This window comes from Muntiacus reevesi, chromosome 22 (assembly GCF_963930625.1).
Source record: "Muntiacus reevesi chromosome 22, mMunRee1.1, whole genome shotgun sequence".
In the NCBI taxonomy this organism is placed as follows: Eukaryota; Metazoa; Chordata; class Mammalia; order Artiodactyla; family Cervidae; genus Muntiacus; species Muntiacus reevesi.
Window position 1 is genome coordinate 226,434 of NC_089270.1, and position 19,529 is coordinate 245,962.

Sequence of the window (19,529 nt, forward strand, 5' to 3'; positions counted from 1 at the left end):
CAGCATAATCAGCTTGAACTTTCTGCCCAGAAGGGTGTTCAGCGACCAGTGATGGGACACCAGGGGGCACCCCACGCCCCCATCAACATGGGGGACCCCTCATAGGCCCAGAGACCTGCAGGCGCCCACTTGTATCCTCACTGCAGCTTCTGTGTCAGGCAGAGGCCCTGCGAACCAGGCAGGCAGGAGGGTCCTGGGGGCTGAGCCGCCCCCCCTGCAGCCCGAGCATCTTGCCAGTCTAGGGTTGGGGACTGTTGGAGACGCCCTCTGGAGGACCCCTCCACCTGCGCCCAGCCCCCTTCCACAGGCTTCATCCACAGTGTCTGGAAACACTTTCCCCAGGGCCCAGAGATGGGAGTGTCAGGGTGGGGGGCAGGACAGAACTAAGAGGCAGCACCCCCAAACTGAGTCCCCCCCCAGTCTCTGGGTGGAGGTGCCTGGCCCGTGTGGGGCCAAGAGTGGTGGGCAAGGCCCGAGACGCTGTGGACCGTGGAGAACGTGGCTCAGGACACCATGGGGCCCTGGGGACGGCCCTTCCTTCTCCACCTGGCCCGCAGGCCGGCCCACCCTGAAGGAGGCCGGAGCAGCCGTCCCATGCCTGCCCTTCTGACCCACGAGCTGGATGGGCACCTGAGGATGGGCAGTGGACAGGCCCCTGGGGCCCCAGCTGACAGCCTCACCTGTCCACCCCTGCTCTGGCCTCGGGTCCCCGCGGGTGTATGATGCCCTGCGCACAGAGGAAGGTGCCAGAGGGTTCTGGAAAGATGGCCTCCAGCTCCCAGCCCACCCCCATCCAGCCCACACAGCCACAGACCTGCCCCCCAACACCCTGTCGTTCACCTCGGGGGTCTGAGGCCCACCCGGGTGTGGTCAGGGGCATCCTCCAGCCCGCGACGATTCACCCACCTGCGGCCCACTGGGTGGGCCAGCCCCTGGCCACCCTGCTCCTCCTCTCCAGAAGGGCCTGCCCTCCAAGTCGGTGGTGGCCATCCTGCGGGCAGCCACAGGAGCCTGTCCTGCAGAAGCCAGCACCCTAGCCCAGGGTACTAGGAGGATGGGGTCCACCCCTGCCATCGGGGCCAGAAGGACTCCGGCCGCAGGGCAAGCCCCAGGCCCAGTGAGCCTGTGCAAACGTGCACGCGGGGGCGCGGGATCTCACCCGCCCGCCCCCTCCCCGGGGGTCCCTCTCCGAGGTCAGTTCTGCGAGCTTCGGAGGAGGGGGCCCCGGCCCAGCCAGGCTTCACTCGGCCCTCCCGCAGGCAGCCCCCGCCCCAGCCCTTCCCCGTCCCCCGTCTGTGCAAGCGGGGCGGGGCCAGACCGCGCCGCAGCGCCCACCTTGTCGCGGATGCCCTGCCGCATGGCCTCGCGCTCCGCCTCCATCTTGGCGTACTTGGCCTTGCGCTCCTCCTCCTCCTGCCGCAAAGCCTCCTGCCGCTCCTCCTCCTTCTTGGCGGCGTCAGGGTCCTTCTCCTCGTCGCCCCCAAGCATCTTGCCCATGTCCTTGGTGGCCCCTGGGCACAGGGAGGCGGGAGTCAGGCCAGGCCCGCCCTCCCCTCCCCTGCCCGCCAGGCCCCCGGTCCAGCAGGGCGGTGGCCCCCAGCGTGGGCCGGAGGGGCTGTGTCTGTTGGGCGCGACTGCAGACGTACCCGCAGGCCTCTGGGCTGCAGTCGTGTGTGTGGCTGTGGTTTTGTGTGTAGTTGCGTTTGTGTTCCTGTATGTGGTTGCTGTGTATGTCTGCATGTAGTTGTATGTGTGTACGTCTGTGGGTGGTTGTGTGTGTGTGTCTGTGTGTGGTTATGTGTGTGGTTGTGTGTGTGTGGGTGGCTGTGTGTATGCACGATTGTGTGTGTGTGCCTGTGTGTGGTTTGTCTGTGTGTGTGGTGTGTTTGAGTGTGGGTGTCTGTGTGGTGTGTCTGTGTGTGGTTGTGTGTGTGTCTGTTGGTGGCTGTGTGTGTGTCTGTGTGGTTGTATGCCGTGTGTGTTGTCTGGGTCCCGGGTGCAGCAGGGGCTCAGCCTCTGTTGGCTGGTAGGGTGGCTGAGTGTGTGGCTGTGTGGCGGGGCGGGGGCGGCTCTGGTCCAGAACTGCTGGCGGCGGCGCGTGGCAGCCCCAAGGCCCTAATTTGTCTGCCTCGCCAGCCGCCACTTTGCTCACGGGCGCCTGATTCACAGGCGACAGCAAACACCTCCTCGGATGCCCCTGTGGCTCAGCCCCAGGACAGACGTGTAATCACAGCTGCAGCCCCCGACGCAGGGGCACCGCGGGGAGAGGGCACAGTGGTCAGCGCTGCGGGTCAGCCACTCTCAGGCCGGGCTGCCAGCCCTGCAGGAGCGCCCTGCACACTGCACGCCGCCAGCAGGAGCGAGCCCCATGTGCTCCCTGGGAACCAGTCCGCATTCTGAGGGGCCCGTGGCCCAGGTTGTCTGGTCTCTGCCGGGCCCACTCTGTCCTCTCATCCTGGGACGGCTCCTCCCAGGCGCAGCCGGAGGCTGGCTTAGCCCACACCCTGGGAGTGGTCTGAGTCCGCCCCCCGCCATAGGCAGAGGTGCCCCCGCCCCCGGCCCTGTCCCACCCTCGCCAATTCAGTCCCGGTGTCCTGAAGCTCCCGGGCGCTGTCCTGGGTGCGGAGGCTCCTGTTCTGCTCCCAGGCTGCACAGGTCCCTGCAGCTTGGAACCGGGAGAGACTCTGGCCTCTCCACCCGCAGGTCTCCACCTCCGCCCCCCGTGGGCAGAGGAGCCTGGTGGTGGGAAGGGGGCCGCAGCCCGTTGAGTGCTCTGAGCTGAGATCTAGACATCTGTGGGGCTGGCCTTCCCAGCTGCTGAGACTACTGCCAGGTCATGCGGTCACTGTAGGGGCAGGCAGCCCACCCGGCTGGCTCGGCTCCAGATGAGGACAGAAACCAGGAGCCTCACGTCAGTTTCCTCCCACGTCTGCAAAATTCTGCAAAGGAGACTGTCAGCTGGTGGCTGGAGGGAAACTGGGTCAGGAGCAGAGCTGCAGACTCGCTGTTCTCGGCTCCTAGGACAGGCGGCCGGGCTCTCTCTGCCTCGTGGTCTGTTGTTCCGGCAGGCAGCGCCGGTGGGGGTGGTGGGGAGGGGCTGAGCAGGACAGCCCCGATCCCTGAGCAGCTGCAACCTTCCCAGCCTCCCTGGCAGAGGGGCCACCTACAGCATTGTTGGGCGGCCTTAACACAAATCTCCCCTCTTGACCAAGCTCACTCACACTAAAGTGAGAGTGACTGATAGTTCGCTCTCCTGCATGGAGAGGACTGGCATCGAGGGCAGAGGTATGTGAACAGTCTCTTCTGCATCTCTCTTCCGATGGAAAGTGCGTGGAGGCTGGCGTGGGGCCTGGAGGGGTCACGCCGACTGGGTGCTTTGGGTCCCCAAACCGGCTCCTCCAACGCGCCATGTGCACTCTAGGCCTAGTGATCACACAGGCATCTACTGAGCACCAGCTATGTGCTGAGCTCTGCGCACCAGGTGGACTGGCCTTGCCCCCACTGGAGCTCTGGGCTGGTCCGCCCCACCTGCCTGGGAGTCAGAGAAGGCTCAGGGGAGCGATTCCAGCAAACCAACGGTGCTCCGGGAGGCTGGCGACCTCTCCCAGGCCGGGGGCAGGAGACCAGAGGTCACCTTGGCGCTAGCACCAAGGCCAGGCCTTCCCTGTGCTCTCTGCCTGTGGCCCCGATCCTGCCTCCACGCGGCGCCCCCACGCCACCTTCACAGCGTTTGCAGGCGAGCTGTCCCACGCGGTCGCACTCAAGGCCCAGATGGACAGCCGCAGCCCAAGCCTCCCGAATCCAGGACTCGTTGGCCACATTAGGGGTGCAGGAGCTGACAGCATCCATCCCTCACTCTTGTCTGAGCCTCTGTTGCCTGGGTGACTCAGCAGGGGAGTGCCAGGGCGGGAGTAGCCGATGCCACCCTCCCCTCGACAGTCAGGTAAAGCCCGCGGGGACGACTTCAGTGCAGGATGAGGCACGGGCACTTCTCTCCCCTGGCGCAGGCCCCATGCTTGGGCGGGCAGGTTGTGCACAGACCCAACAACCGGAGCGAGCTCTCTAGGACAGGGCTCACAAAGGCCCTGTGCAGGAGACACCTCGAGGAGGGGCAGAGGAGGTGGGACGCTCTGCCCAGTGGCCCATGTCAGGGAACACAGCGCGGTGCTACAGGGGAGGGGCCAAGTGATCCGAGTGGACAGGCCACCTGCAGACAGACTCACAGACGTGGGACCTGCGCACGTCGTCAGTGACGGAGGGCCTCAGAGCCCTGAGAAGAGAGCCCTGGTTCCCGGGGTAAACGAGCTCCTCTGGGGAAGCATGAACCTGGATTCACATAACACCACAAATTTTTATTAGTTATCAGTCTGAATATCAACCCGAAATAAAAGTGGGCAAAGATAAGCAACCCTCCCCACCTCAATCAGTTTTGTGATCCCACACAGCATGCATCGCTACCTGAAGTGGCCTGATACGCTTTTTGGCTTCTTTATTGTCAGCCTCTGCCAACAGAAGGTCGATGCCAGGAGAGAAGGGATCCTGACCAGCGCTGGGCTGTCCTCCCTACGACTGGAACAGTGCCAGACACAAGGCAGGCACTCACTGAATAGTTGGCAAATAACGAGTTTTAAACATTTAACAGCTAAGCATCATGTACTCAGTCACAAACAGAACCTTAGCAAACCCTTCAGCTAACATCACGGTCCATGTGAAATACTGAATCCTTGCCTCAGCTCACCAATAAGCAAAGGACATTACAGTCCCCTTGTACTGGAGGACTTGGCCGTTGGACTAAGACAAGAAAGGACACAGAGGCATAAAGATCGAAAAGGAAGAAGTGAAACTGTCTTTGTTAACAAATAACGTATGATCTGTGTAGAAAAAGTTGAAGGAGTCTGCAAAACCATGCTATAACGAAAAGGTGGTTTTAGCAAACTCGCAAAATTAATAAACAACAAAGGGTTGCTATGTATTAGCAGCTAACAAGTGGGAAATGAAGTTTGAAAAACAATTCCATTAGCAATACTGAGAAAAATATAAAATATCTATGACTATATTTTTAATAGATGTGGAAGCCTGTTTTACCTAAGACTATAGAACTGTTGAGAGAAATTTAAAAAGACCTAAATGAATAGGGAGAGACACCATGTTCATGGGCTCAGCATCACTATGATGTCAGTTTTCCCTGGATTGATCTATGGATTCAGTGCAATCCCAAACAAAATGCAAATAGGCTTTTTGAGCAAATCTACCAGCTGATTCTAAACTTTATATGGAAATGGCAAAAGACCTAGAATAGGCAAAACAGTTTTGCAAAAGAACAACTTTAGAGGACCCACCCTTCCTGTTTCCAAGGTCTACTGTAATGAAGAAAGTGTGATATTGACAGGAGACTGGACGTGTGGACCCATGGAACAGGATAAATGGTCAAGAAATAAACCCACTTGTGTATGTTCGAGTGAGTTTCTGACAAAGCCACGAAGATAACTCAGTGAAGAAAGGCCAGTCTTTGCACAAGCAGCGCTGAAACAACGAGGTATTCCTTTGCAAACAAGCAAACATACAAATGTCTGCTGTAAGCTCACACCTCACATAAAGCTCAGTAATAGGCCTAGTGGAAAAGGTAAAAATATAAAATTTCAAGAAGAAAGCATAAGAGGAAAATCTTTGTGACTTTGCTTAGGCAGAAATTTCTTACGTAAGTGACAAAAAAGCATGAGGCTTAAAAGAAAAAAATTGATAGACTGGACTTCATCAACAAAAAACTTTTGTTCATAAGACACTGTTAAAAAAAAGAAAAAAGGCAAGGCCGAGAGAATATGTTTGCAGACCATTGGTCTGATAAAACCTTACACCAAGTAAAGAACTTTTACAATCCAAGGATAAGAACACAGACCACCTGATTTTACAAACAGACAACAGATCTGAGTAGACACTTTACCAGAGAAGAGATGCGGATGGCAAGTAAGCACCTGAACAGATGTGCTCTATAAAGAGCTGACCGACAGGGTGCAAACTCAACTCAGGGGCGAGACCTCCAGGCACCCACTCGAGTGTCCTGGACTGAAGGCGTCAGGTGCCGGGAGGCCGGGGAGGAACCGGGACCCTAGCCCGGCACCGCTGGGGTGCTGCTGGCACGGCAGCTGGAAGACAGCCTGGCTGTTTCCTACGATTAAACGCGCGTCGCCCGCGTGACCCAGCAATCCCACTCCTTGGAGTTTGCCCAGAGAAGCAGAGACGCAGGCTCACATGCGTGTGCGGCCCGATCTGCATGAGCCCAGACAAGAGGCCCCTCAACACCTGTCAGCAGGTGAATGGACGTGGAGGCCAGGCCGTCCGTCCAGGGACACTGAGGTTCTTGGCCACATGGAGGAATCTCACAACCTTTATGGAGTACGAACAGCCAGGCACACGTTCTATGATTTCATTTATATAAACAGAAGTGTGAATTGGTATATGGTGACCACAAGAGCGTCAGGGGTTCCTGGGCCCAGGGCTGGGGTGCGGACTGCAAAGGACCACGCCATAGTCAGAACCCAGGGGACCATGCAGTCCTGGGCAGTACTCAGCGTCAACCACGTCACAACGAAACTGAGGTAAAACCCTGACAAATGACCAACGGGAGCCGGTACACAGGCCATCTCCCCCAACCATCACCCGGTCAGATTACAAGTACTAAAAAGATGACCAGACTCATAACTTTGTAAATTTGAGTTTTAGAAATATGTACTTAGTTAACATTTAAGTTGAAGAGGAAATAAAAACTGAAATTGTAAAAACTCTTAAAGAGCAAAGAAAAATAAGCATTTTCTGTCTAAAGTTAGGATCCATGGCTAAAACCGTTTTGGAGGAAAAACTATAGCCTTTAATTTTAAAGACGAAAAGAGAAAGTTTAGGGACTTCATTATTACCTTTAAATAATTAAAACAATAAACAACCCAAAATAAGACAAAGAGGATTAATAAAAACAATAGCTGTAACTACAGAAGAAAATGAACAAGGTGAGTGGATAAACCTGCTCCCATGAAATCAGCGGCATGGACACAGGCCTCCTGTAAATGGTCAGCATTGTGCTGAAGGGTTGACCAAGTCTCAGAGGAGATAAGCCAAGATGTACTGCACTATAAAAAGGGATGGAATTCTCCCTCTTTTCACACCCATCTCTTTTGCCAGTGATGTGATCACGTAAGTAAGTAATGCTCAGTCGTGCCTGACTCTGTGTGACCCCATGGACTGCAGCCCACCAGGCTCCTCTGTCCATGAGATTTTCCAAGCAAGGATACTGGAGTGCGCTGCCATTTCCTTCTCCAGGGGATCTTCCTAACTCAGGGATCGAACCCAGGTCTCCTGCACTGCAGGCAGATTCTTTACCAACTGGGCTACAAGGGACGCCCAAGAAACTCATGACATGCCAGTGAAAACCCACCAAAACTAATCACGGAAAGTGGTAGAATGGTAAGTGCAATATTTATGGATAAAAATTAATTTAAAACTTCACCTCATACTATCAGAAACAAGCTAGAAACATCAGTGGAGACAGTGGTCTACTTACAGTAATTATATAAACATAAAAAACACTCAGGAATATGTTTAACAGAGAACTCTATGGTGGGCTTCCCTGGTGGAGCAGTGGATAAGAACCCACCTGCCAACGCAGGAGACACAGGTTTGATCCCCGATCCTGGAAGATCCCACAGGCCACAAAGCAAGTAAGCCCGAGGGCCGCCACGGGAGCCGCCACCACAAGAGCCTGCCCACCCATCCACCCGCTGGCCTCCTCCTACCTCCTCCCAACAAGCCGCACCCCTCCTTGGGGAGCCACTACCCGTGGCTGCTGACTGGCTGGTTTGTTTTGCCCGTGGCCCTGGCAGACAGCGGGACACAAGGCTCCATCTCGGGCAAACAGCCATGCAGGCCTGGTGCCCCATGTCAGGGGTCCCAGGGCATGGAGGAGCCCCACACAGAACGAGGGCCCGGTGCAGACAAGGAGAAAAAGGCCTATGTGTGGGTTTAGACACTTCTTCATTGATTGTCTAAAGATAGAAAAAGAAGGGCAGGTTACAAACGAGGTTCACACCAAACCGAAATCCTCAACAAACAAACAAACAAAAACCAGCCCGTGTTTCTTCCAGACTCTCATGGAATATTCACCAAGGGCAGCTGAATGTTCATCCACACCACAGTGAGCAACCATCTCACACGACTGGAGGGGCCATTACTTAAAACACACACCAAACCCAAACTGTCCCAGGAAGCAGCAAGCGTTGACCAGGACCTGGAGCACCTGGGACCCTGAGCACTGTCGGCGGGGGCTTAAAGTGGAGCAGCTGCTGGAGAGCAGTGCGGAGCTTCCTCAAAGAGTAAACTCAGAACTGCCACAGGGTGAAGCAAAGCCACTTCTGGGTATAAACCCAGAAGAGCTGAAGGCAGATGCACACGCCCCGTGCTCACAGCAGCAGCGGCACAGCAACCGAAGGCAGACATGGCGCAGCGCCCATCTGCAGCTGAGGGGCAAACACAACGAGGTCCATCCGCACAGTGGACACTGTTCACCCCTAAACAGGGATGAGATTCCGCCACGCGGTACAGAGCGACACAGCTTAAAGAGATCCTGCTGAAGGAAATATACCAGAAACAAAAGAACAAGCACTGCCTGATTGCACTAAGGGCCCTAAAGCAGACAAAATCACAGAGACAGAAGGGAAAAGGAGGTGCAGGGGGCTGGGGGGCTGGGCATCAGTGTTTAATGAGGACAGAGTCCAGTTTGGGAAGACGGAGAAGTTCTGCAGTGGGTGGCGGTGATGGCTGCATGGCAATGGGAATGTAGTTGATGCCACTGAAGTGTGCACTTAAGAATAGCTAAAATGGCAGATTTTCTGTGGTGTGTGTTTTACCACGATAAAAAAAGAGAAGTATAAATTTAAATTGATTCATAATCCCACATCTCAAAAGGAATATCAGGCAGCAGAAGCAACCTGAACACAATTTCAGTGTATTAACAGGAATGACGCCGAGCGTCTGAAGGCCTCAGGCAAACAGCAGGAGCAGCAGGGAACCTGGGAGCAGGCCCCTCCCAACCCTGCAGAGCCCCCCACCCTGCAAACCCGAGATCTCAGAGCCGCCCCCGGCGCACACGCGTGTCTCGCTAACACGCAAGCTCAGGTGATGTCACAGCCACTGTGTTCTGGGAGCTGGAATGTGAGGTGGGGTCTAGTGAGACCCATGGGGCAGCCCCGGGCAGCCCCCTGCACCCACCCCTGGACTGCGGCTGAGGGGCGGGCATGCGACAGCAAGGGCATCCTGAGGACGCGGAGCTTCAGACACAGGCGTGGCCGTGGCCGGGTGGGCTGCCGGGAGCGAGGGGGCGGGGAAAGGGCAGAGACCTGCGAACTCGGGACCAACGAGGGAGAAAGGCTGCAGGTGGGAGGACATTAGAACAGGCAGATGATACCTTTGCCCTCCATGCCCACACACGTGAAAACCTGAATGAAGTAGTTTTCTCAAGAAATGTCAAAATCTGAGAACCATGTCTAAGAATTCACAGATGGATTCTTTCAGTCAAGAAGCAGATCATTCCGATGATATTTGGACTGTTCTTGGAAGGGGAAAAAAAAAAAGAGGGAAATCCTCCTGGTTATTTTTGTGAAATCAGCACAAGAATGACGCCAAGAAAAGTCGCCGAGTGGGGCCGGGCTCCCACACGAACAGCTAAGAGACAGGAGGCATGCTTGGCATTTCTCCCAGAATTCTGCAGGAAGGGTTCATCCTGGGGAACAAAAGGTGGGCCAACACTTCTCCCAGAATGCTGCAGGAAGGGTTCATCCTGGGGAACAAAAGGTGGGCCAACACTTCTCCCAGAATGCTGCAGGAAGGGTTCATCCTGGGGAACAAAAGGTGGTCCAATCAGTGTCGGTATGTGTGGATGCTGTCCAGACTCCCTGTGCTAACACAGCAGCAGGGATCTCGGGCTGTTCCCAGGGCCCCCCACCCCAGACCTGGGGTCCTGGCACCACCCCGCCTGGGCTGAAGGGCCTCCTCTCCGCAGCCGCGAGGACACAGGACGGAAGCTCCTGCTATGCCCGGCACTGCCAGCTCCCCGGGCCTGCCTGGAGCCCAGCCTCAGGTGCCCCGGTCCACATGAGTGCCATCCCAGTGGCACAGCGGTTTTAGAACAGCTTAATGGAAATGCAGTGGGCATACTCTAAGCCATGAAATCTGACAAACACATCCACGAGCCCATCACACAGTCAGGATACAATACACGTCCAGCCCCCCAGTTTCCTGGTGGCCCTGTGTCAGTCTTCCCACCAAACCACCCACTGATGAGCAGACCACTGACTCCTCCCTGCGCCCGCCCTTCCCCGCATGCCCCCCAGACCCGCAGAGAGGCGGCCACAGGGCAGGCAGCATCGCAGGGGGGTGGGCCATCATGGGGACGCTGTGCTGCCCACCCACCCTTTCTCGTCCTTCAGGGCTGAGAGGATGAGCACCAAGGGTGTGTCCCGTCATCAGGTGACGGACACGGGGTTGCCTCCATTTGGTCTTTGTGGCTAAAGCCACACAGACAGGATCTGTGAGCGCCTGCACGCTCATGTCTCGTGAGTGGACACCCAGGAGTGGACACTGAGTTGTATGGCAAATGGAATTCTGCTTTTCAGGAACTGCAACTGTTTTCCAAAGCAGTTGTATCATGTCACAAGCCCACCAGTGTGTCCGAGGGCTCCCACTTCTCTGCATGCCCACCAACACGGCTCCCACCTGTCCCTGCGATTCCAACCATCCCGGGGGCCATGACGCGGCTGCTGCGTTTCCCTCCTGACCACAGACGTGAGCACCTTCTCATGCGCTTGTACCTTATTTGGTGGAATCCCTATTGAAACCACTTGCATACTTTCAAAAATAAACTTTCCATTTTGGAACAAACTTAGACTTATAGAAAAATTATGACGGCAGCACACAGAGTTCCCATATGCCCCCCACAACAGGAGACAATGGCTTCCTTTACTGTTAACACGTGACATTAGACTGGCCCACCTGCCACAATCGACAAACTGATTAACTGAGAATCGATTAACTGATGTCTGAGGTGACCACCTGAGGTCCACTTTCTGGGCCAGGACCCCGTCCAGGGACCGTATACAATAGTCACCATGTCCCCTCAGGCACCTCTAGGCTGTGCTGCTGCTCAGTTGCTCAGTCGTGTCCGACTCTGCGACCCTGTCCTCCAGCATCTCCCGGAGTGTGGGCAAACTCATGTCCACTGCATCAGTGATGCCATCCAACCATCCCATCCTCTGTCATCCCCTTCTCCTCCCGCCTTCAATCTTTCCCAGCATCAGGGTCTTTTCTAATGAGTCAGTTCTTCCCATCAGGTGGCCGAAGTATTGGAGTTTCAGCTTCAGCGTCAGTCCTTCCAATGCATATTCAGGACTGATTTCGTTTAGGATGGACCGGTTGGATCTCCTTACTGTCCAAGGGTCTCTTGAGTCTTCTCCAACACCACAGTTCAAAAGGATCAGTTCTTTGGCGCTCAACCTTCATTATGGTCCAGCTCTCACATTCATACATGACTACTGGAAAAAGCATAGCTTTGACCAGATGGACCTTTGTAGGCAAAGTAGTGTCTCTGCTTTTTAATACACTGTGTGTCATAGCTTTTCTTCCAAGGAGCAAAAGTCTTTTAATTTCATGGCTGCAGTCATCGTCTGCAGTGATTTTGGAGCCCAAGAAAATAAAGTCTCTCACTTTTTCCACTGTTTCCCCATCTATTTGCCACGGGACTGGATGGAACTGCATGCCATGATCTTAGTTTTTTGAATGTTTAAGACAGCTTTTTCACTCTCCTCTTTAACCCTCATCAAGAGGCTCTTTGGTTCCTCTTTGCTTTCTACCATAAGGGTGGTGTATCTGTATATCTGAGGTTGTTGATATTTCTCCCAGAAATCTTGACTCCAGCTTGTGATTCCTCTAGCCTGGCAATTGTATGATGTACTCTGTATAGAAGTTAAATAAGCAGGGTAACAATATACAGCCATGACATAGTCCTTTCCCAATTTTGAACTGGTCCATTGTGCCAGCCAGTTCTAACTGTGTTTCTTGATGTTCACGCAGGTTTCTCAGGAGACAGGTAAGGTGGTCTGATGTTTCATCTCTAAGAATTTCCCACAGTTTGTTGGGATCCACACAGTCAAAGGCTCTAGCACTATCAATGAAGCAGAAGCAGGTGTTTTGGGGAATTCCTTTGCTTTCTCCATGATCGAATGAATGTTGGCAATTTGATGTCTGGTTCCTCTGCTTTTTCTCAATCCAGCTTGAACATCTGGAAGTTCTCAGTTCACATATTGCTGAAGCCTAACTTGAAGGATTTTGAGAATTACTTTGCTAGCATGTGAAATAAGTACAATTGTACAGTAGTTTGAACATTCTTTGGCATTGCATTTCTTTGGGATTGGAATGAAAACTGTCCTTTTCCAGTCCTGTGGCCACTGCTGAGTGTTCCAAATTTGCTGACATAATGAGTGCAGCATTTTCACAGCATCATCTTTTAGGATTTGAAATAGCTCAGCTGGAATTTCATCACCTCCACTAGCTTTGTTTGTAGTGATGATTCCTAAGGCCCACTTGACTTCACATTCCAAGATGTCTGGCTCTCAGCAAGTGACCACACCATCATGGTTATCCTGTGATTAAGACTTTTCTTGTATATTTCTTACCACCTCTTCTTAATCTCTTCTGCTTCCATTAGGTCCTTACTGTTTCTGTCCTTTATTGTGACCATCCTTGTATGGAATGTTTCCTTGATATCTTCAGTTTTCTCAAAGAGCTATCTAGGATTTCCCATTCTATTTTATTCCTCTATTTCTTTGCATTGTTTATTCAAGGAGGCCTTCTTATCTCATCTTGCTATTCCCCGGAATTCTGTATTCAGATGAATATATCTTTGCTTTCCTCCTTTGCCTTTCATTTCTCTTCTTCTCTCAGCTATTTATAAGTCCTCCTCAGACAGCCACTTTGCCTTCTTTCGTTCTTTCTCTTTGGGATGGTTTTGGCCCTGTAACGCTCTACAGTGCTACACACTTCTGTCCGTAGTTCTTCAGGGTATCAGATCTAATATCTTGAATCTATTTTTCACCTTTACTGTATAATCATATGGAGTTTGATTTAGGTCATACATGAATGGCCTAGTGGTTTCCCCTATTTTCTTCAATTTAAGCCTGAATTTTGCAAAGAGGAGCTCATGATCTGAGCCACAGTCAACTCCAGGTCTTGTTTTTGTTGACTGTATAATCTTCTTCATCTTCAGCTATGAAGAACATATCATTCTGATTTTGGTATTAACCATCTGGTAATGCCCATGTGTAGAGTCATCCCTTGGGTTGTTAGAAAATGGTATTTGCTATGACCAGCATGTTCTCTTGACAAAACTCTGTTAGCCTTTGCCCTGCTTCATTTTATTTTATTTATGTGTTTTTTTTGCCCTGCTTCATTTTATACTCCCAGGTCAAGTTTGCCTATTATTCCAGTCATTTCTTGACTTCCTACTTTTGCATTCCAACCCCATATGATGAAAAAGACATCTTTTTTTCAGTGTTAATTTAGAAGGTGTTGTAGGTCTTCATGCATGCATGCATGCATGCTAAGTCACTTCAGTCATGTCAGACTCTTTGAGACCCCATGGACTATAGCCTGCCAGGCTCCTCTGTCCATTAGGGGAAACCTGTAGGTCTTCATAGAACCATTCAACTTCAGCTTCTTCAGCATCAATGGTTGGGGCATAGCCTTGGATTACTGTGATGTTGAATGGTTTGCCTTGGAAACAAACTGAGGTCATTCTGTCATTTTTGAGGCTTCACCCAAGTACTGCATCTCAGACTCGTGTTGACTATGAGGGCTACTCCATTTCTTCTAAGAGATTCTTGCTCACAGGAGTAGGTATTAATATAATGGTCATCTGAATTAAATTTGCCTATTCCCATCCATTTTAGTTCACTGATTTCTAAAAAGTCAGTGTTCACTCTTGCCATCTCCTGCCTGACCATGTCCAATTTATCTTGATTCATGGACTTAACATGGCTTTCCTGGTGACTCATATGGTAAAGAATCCACCTGCAGTGCAGGAGACGCAGGTTCAACCCTTGGGTCAGGAAGATCCCCTGGAGAAGGGAATGGCTACCCACTCCAGTGTTCTTGCCTGGAGAATCCCATGGACAGAGGAGGGGAGCCCAGATGGCTACAGTCCATGGGGTCACAAAGAGCTGGACATGACAGAGCGACTGAACACGCACACACACACATGGACCTAAGACTGCAGTTCTTATGTGGAGACAGGATGTAGAAGGATGTGCGCTCACCTTCTCCTGTGAGAACTCCAAAATTACAACTCACTGCTGAACAACTGTTGACAGGAGAATGCTGGATCCCACCAAAAAGATACCCCACATCCAAGGGCAAAGGAGAAGCCCCAGCAAGATGGCAGGAGGGGTGTAAACACGTCAAGAATCGAACTCCATACCCACCAGAGATGCCTGGAGGGGTCCAACAAGCCCTGTGCACGCCCGGACCCAGAGACCCACAGAGCTGTGTCTGCGCGTCTCCTGCGGAGGCGGGTCCGCAGCGGCCCGCGCGGGGGCAGGGGCTCCGCGCGCAGCAGACCTGGGTGTGGCGTAGGCCCTCTTGGGGGGGCTCACCGTTAACCCCACCACAGAGCCGCCAGAACTCACACAGGACTGAGGAAACAGACTCTTGGAGGCACAGACAAAACTGCGTGTGCCAGGACCCAGGAGGAAGGAGCAGCGGCCCCACAGGAGACGGACCCAGACTTGCCCGGGAGCGTCCGGGAGTCTCCAGCAGAGGCGTGCGTTGGCGGTGGCCGGCTGCAGGGTCGGGGCATTGAGTGCAGCGGTGAGTACCTGGGACCATTTGAAGGAGGGCGCCATCAGCTCCATCACCTCCACCATAGTTTAGCCTGAGGTCAAACCACAGGGAGGGAACACAGCCCTCCCATCAACAGAAAATTGGACTGAAGATTTACTGAGCATGGCCCCACCCATCAGAACAAGGCCCAGTTTCCCCCTCAGTCAGTCTCTTCCATCAGGCACACGTAGTTTCCACAAGCCTCTTATCCTTCTCCATCAGAGGGCAGACAGAATGAAAACCACAATCACAGTGAACTAACCAAACTGATCACATGGACCGCAGCCTTGTCTAACTCAATGAAACTATGACCCATGCCATGTAGGGCCACCCAAGACAGATGGGTCATGATAGAGAGTTCTGACAAAACATGGTCCACTGAAGAAGGGAATGGCAAACCACTTCAGTATTCTTGCCTTGTGAACCCCATAAACAGTATGAAGAGGCAAAAATACTATTCAGGTATGACCTAAATCAATCCCCTTACAATTATACAGTGGAAGTGACAAATAGATTCAAGAGATTAGATCTGATAGACAGAGTGCCTGAAGAACTATGGATGGAGGTTCATGACATTGTACAGGAGGCAGGGGTCAAGACCAACCCCAGGAAAAAGAAATGCAAAAAAACAAAATGGCTGTCTTAGGAGGCCTTACAAATTTCTGAGAAAAGAAGAGAAGCTAAAGGCAAAGGAGAAAAGGAAAGATATTCCCACTTGAATGCAGAGTTCCATAGAATAGCAAGAAGAGATAAGAAAGTCTTCCTCAGTGATCAATGCAAAGAAAAAGAGGAAAACAATAGAATAGGAAAGACTAGAGATCTCTTCAGGAAATTAGAGATCCCAAGGGAACTTTTCATTCAAAAATGGGCACAGTAAAGGACAGAAGTGGTATGAACCTAACAGAAGCAGAAGATATTAAGAAGAGGTGGCAAGATTACACAGAAGGACTATACAAAAAAGATCTTCATGACCCAGATAACCATGATGGTATGATCACTCATCCAGAGCCAGACATCTTGGAATGCGAAGTCAAGTGGGCCTTAGGAAGCATCACTATGAACAAAGCTACTGGAGGTGATGGAATTCCAGTTGAGCTACTTCAAATCCTAAAAGATGATGCTGTGAAAGTGCTGCACTCAATATGCCGCAAATTTGGAAAATTCAGCAATGAAAAGGTCAGTTTTCATTCCAACCCCAAAGAAAGGCAATGCTAAAAAATGCTCAAACTACTGAACAATCGCACTCATCTCACACACTAGCAAAGTAATGCTCAAAATTCTCCAAGCCAGGCTTCGACAGTACATGAACCGTGAACTTCCAGATGTTCAAGCTGGATTTTAAAAAGGCAGAGAAACCAGAGATCAAATTGCCAACATCTGTTGGACCATAGAAAAAGCAAGAGAGTTCCAGAAAAACATTTCTGCTTTATTGATTATGCCAAAGCCTTTGACTGTGTAGATCAAAACAAAATGTGGGAAATTCTTCAAGAGATGCGAATAGCAGACCACCTTACCTGCCTCCTAAGAAATGTGCATGCAGGTCAAGAAGCAACAGTTAGAATTGGATATGGAACAACAGACTGGTTCCAAATTGGGAAAGGAGTACATCAAGGTTGTATATTGTAACCCTGCTTATTTAACTTATATGCAGAGTATATCATGTGAAATGCTGGACTGGATGAAGCACAAGCTGGAATCAAGATTGCCAGAAGAAACCTCAATAACCTCTGATACACAGATGACACCACCGTTGTGGCAGACAGCAAATAAGAACTAAAGAGACTCTTAATGAAAGTGAAAGATGAGAGTGGAAAAGTTGGCTTGAAATTCAACATTCAGAAAACTAAGATCATGGCATCCAGTCCCAACACTTCACAGCAAATAGTTAGGGAAACAATGGTAACAGTGAGAGAATTTATTTTTTTCAGCTCCAAAATCACTGCAGATGATGACTGCAGTCAAGACATGGCTTGACTGTAAGCCAAGACACTTCCTCCTGGGAAGAAAAGCTATGACCAACCTAGACAGCATATTAAAAAGCAGAGACATTACTTTGCCCACAAAGGTCCATCTAGTCAAAGCTATGGTTTTTCCAGTGGTCATGTATGGATGTGAGAGTTGGACCATAAAGAAAGCTGAGTGCCGAAGAACTTATGCTTTTGAACTGTGGTGTTGGAGAAGGCTTGAGAGTCCCTTGGACTGCAAGGAAATCCAACCAGTCCATCCTAAAGGAAATCGGTCCTGAATATTCATTGGAAGGACTAATGTTGAAGCTGAAGCTCCAATACTTTTGCCACCTGGTGCGAAGAGCTGACTCATTAGAAAAGACCCCCATGCTGGAAAAGATTGAAGGCAAGATAAGAAGAGGACAACAGAGGATGAGATGGCTTGATGGCATCGCCGAGTCGATGGACATGACTTTGAGCAAGCTCTGGGAGTTGGTGATGGACAGGGAGTCCTGGGGTGCTACAGTCCATGGGTCACAAAGAGTCGGACACGACTGAGCTGCTGAACTGAACTGAACTGATGCAATATTGCTCTTTACAGCACTGAACTTTACTTTCACCAGCAGACACATCCACAGCCACATGTCGTTTCTGCTTTGGCCTCTCCATTATTTTCGAGCTGTCAGTCATTGCCCTCCACTCTTCCCCAGTAGCTTATTGGACTCTTTCGGACCTGGGGGCTTTGTCTTCCAGCGTCTTATCTTTTTGCCTTTTCATACTGTTCATGGGGTTCTCCAGGCAAGAACACTGGAGTGGTTTACCATCCTCATCCAGTGGACCACGTTTTGTCAGAGCTCTTCACTATGACCGTCTGTCTTGGGTGGCCCTGCACGGCATGGCTGATGGCTTCATTGAGTTACGCAAGCCCCTTCACCAGGACAAGGCTGTGATCAACAAAGGGGCTGTGACAGTTTCTCAAGTTTTCCTTTTCTTGACAACCTGCTCACTTTGAGGAGCGCTTATCAGGAAGTCCATGTGTTTCTGTTAGGACTTGTCTGATGCCCTTCTCTTGATTATGCTGAGTGCCAGGTTCGGGGAGGAGGACTCAGAGGGTGGAGTGCCTTCTCGTTCCCTCCCCCCTGAGCCCAGCCACGCCCTCAATGAGGCAATCACCTTGCTGTCCTGGCTGGCCCCCTGGAGCTGAGGGTTATGGTCTACCGCCTCAGGCTTTGGCACATGTCTTTCTTTTTTAAATAACTGAACTTATTTACATGCAGTTATGGCTGTGCTGGGTCTTTGTCACTACGCAGGCTCTCCTGGAGTCACGACAAGCTCGGGGTGTGCTCCGGGTGCGGCGTGCACCCCTGTTGAGTGCAGGTCCAGGGCACAGGCTCGGCAGTTATGGGGCAGGGACTCTGCTGCTCTGCCACACGTGGATCTTTGTGACCCAGGGGTCAAACCTGTGTCCCCTACACTGGCAGCCGGATTCTTACCAACTGAGCCACCAGGGAAACCCTGCCTGTTTCTTAATTGGGCTGTTGATCACCTTATTCTTAACTGGTAACTGTTCTTAATATATTCTGAACACAAGTCTGATTTGATTGATCTTCTTAACTAACTTCTGTCATCCCCACCCCTCATTTCAGTAGTTTCCATTCTGATCTTTATTATTTCCTTTCTTTTGCTTATAGTGGAGGTGATTATGATTTCCCTGGTGGCTCAGATGGTAAAGCATCTGCCTACAATGCAGGAGGCCTGGGTTTGGAAAGTCCTCTGGAGAAGGAAATGGCAACCCACTCCAGTACTCTTGCTTGGAACATCTCATGGATGGAGGAGCCTGGCGGGCTACAGTCCATGGGGTCACAAAGAGTCAGACACGACTGAGCGACTTCACTTCACTTCTTCTGCTTACTTTGGGTTTCATTCCTTTCCCTCAGTTTCACCTGTCAGAAGTTGAAGTTAATCATTGGAAACCTTTCTTCATTTCTGCTGAAGTGTTTGGTGATGTGTTTCCCTCTAAACACAACTTCACTGAATTCCACAATTTTTATCATTTTGCCATTTGCATTCAGTTCACAGAGCTCTCTAACTTCCTCGCTGATCCTTCGTGGCCTCATGGGCTGTTTAGAGTGTGTTGTTCAGTCTCCAAATATTTGGGCAGGTATTCCAGACCTCCTTCTGTTATGTGTTTCTTGTTTCATCCCATTGTGGACAGAGAACTCGCTCCAGTCGCTGTGGACTGGACTCCTATGTCTATTGAGGCTGCTTCTGTGGCCAAGAATAAGGTCGGAAAACAGTCTGAGCGAGAACCATCCTGAATGCCTGCAATCAGTCGACTGTATCGGTTGGCAGCTTGCTCCAGTCTGTAGGTCCTTCTGATGTTACCACCAGAATTTGTGGGTCGTCTGTTTCTCCTTTAAGCTCCACCTGTTTTTGCTCATATGTCTTGAAACTTATTATAAACAGAAATGGTCAGGACTCATTATAAGTAGAAGTGGTCGGGCCTGTTATGCCCTCTTGATTAACTGGCTCCTTCTCACTGGGAAAGAACCATCTTCCCCTTGCTCATAATCTTTGCTCTGAAATCTACTGTCTGACATTAATGTGGCCCCTCCATGCTTCTTTTGATTAATATTAACATGACTTCTCTCATTCTTCTTTTTTAATTTT

General features: G+C 51.3%; 1 protein-coding gene across 1 annotated transcript in view; it reads right to left on the reverse strand.

Annotated features, from left to right (window-relative positions):
* CPLX1 (complexin 1) overlaps positions 1–19,529 on the reverse strand; it is a 38,126-nt gene that overhangs the window by 5,003 nt on the left and 13,594 nt on the right. Inside the window, exon 3 of the mRNA XM_065914627.1 lies at positions 1,336–1,511. Within this exon, the coding sequence (XP_065770699.1) occupies positions 1,336–1,511 (176 nt within the window). The remainder of the gene's footprint in view (positions 1–1,335; positions 1,512–19,529) is intronic.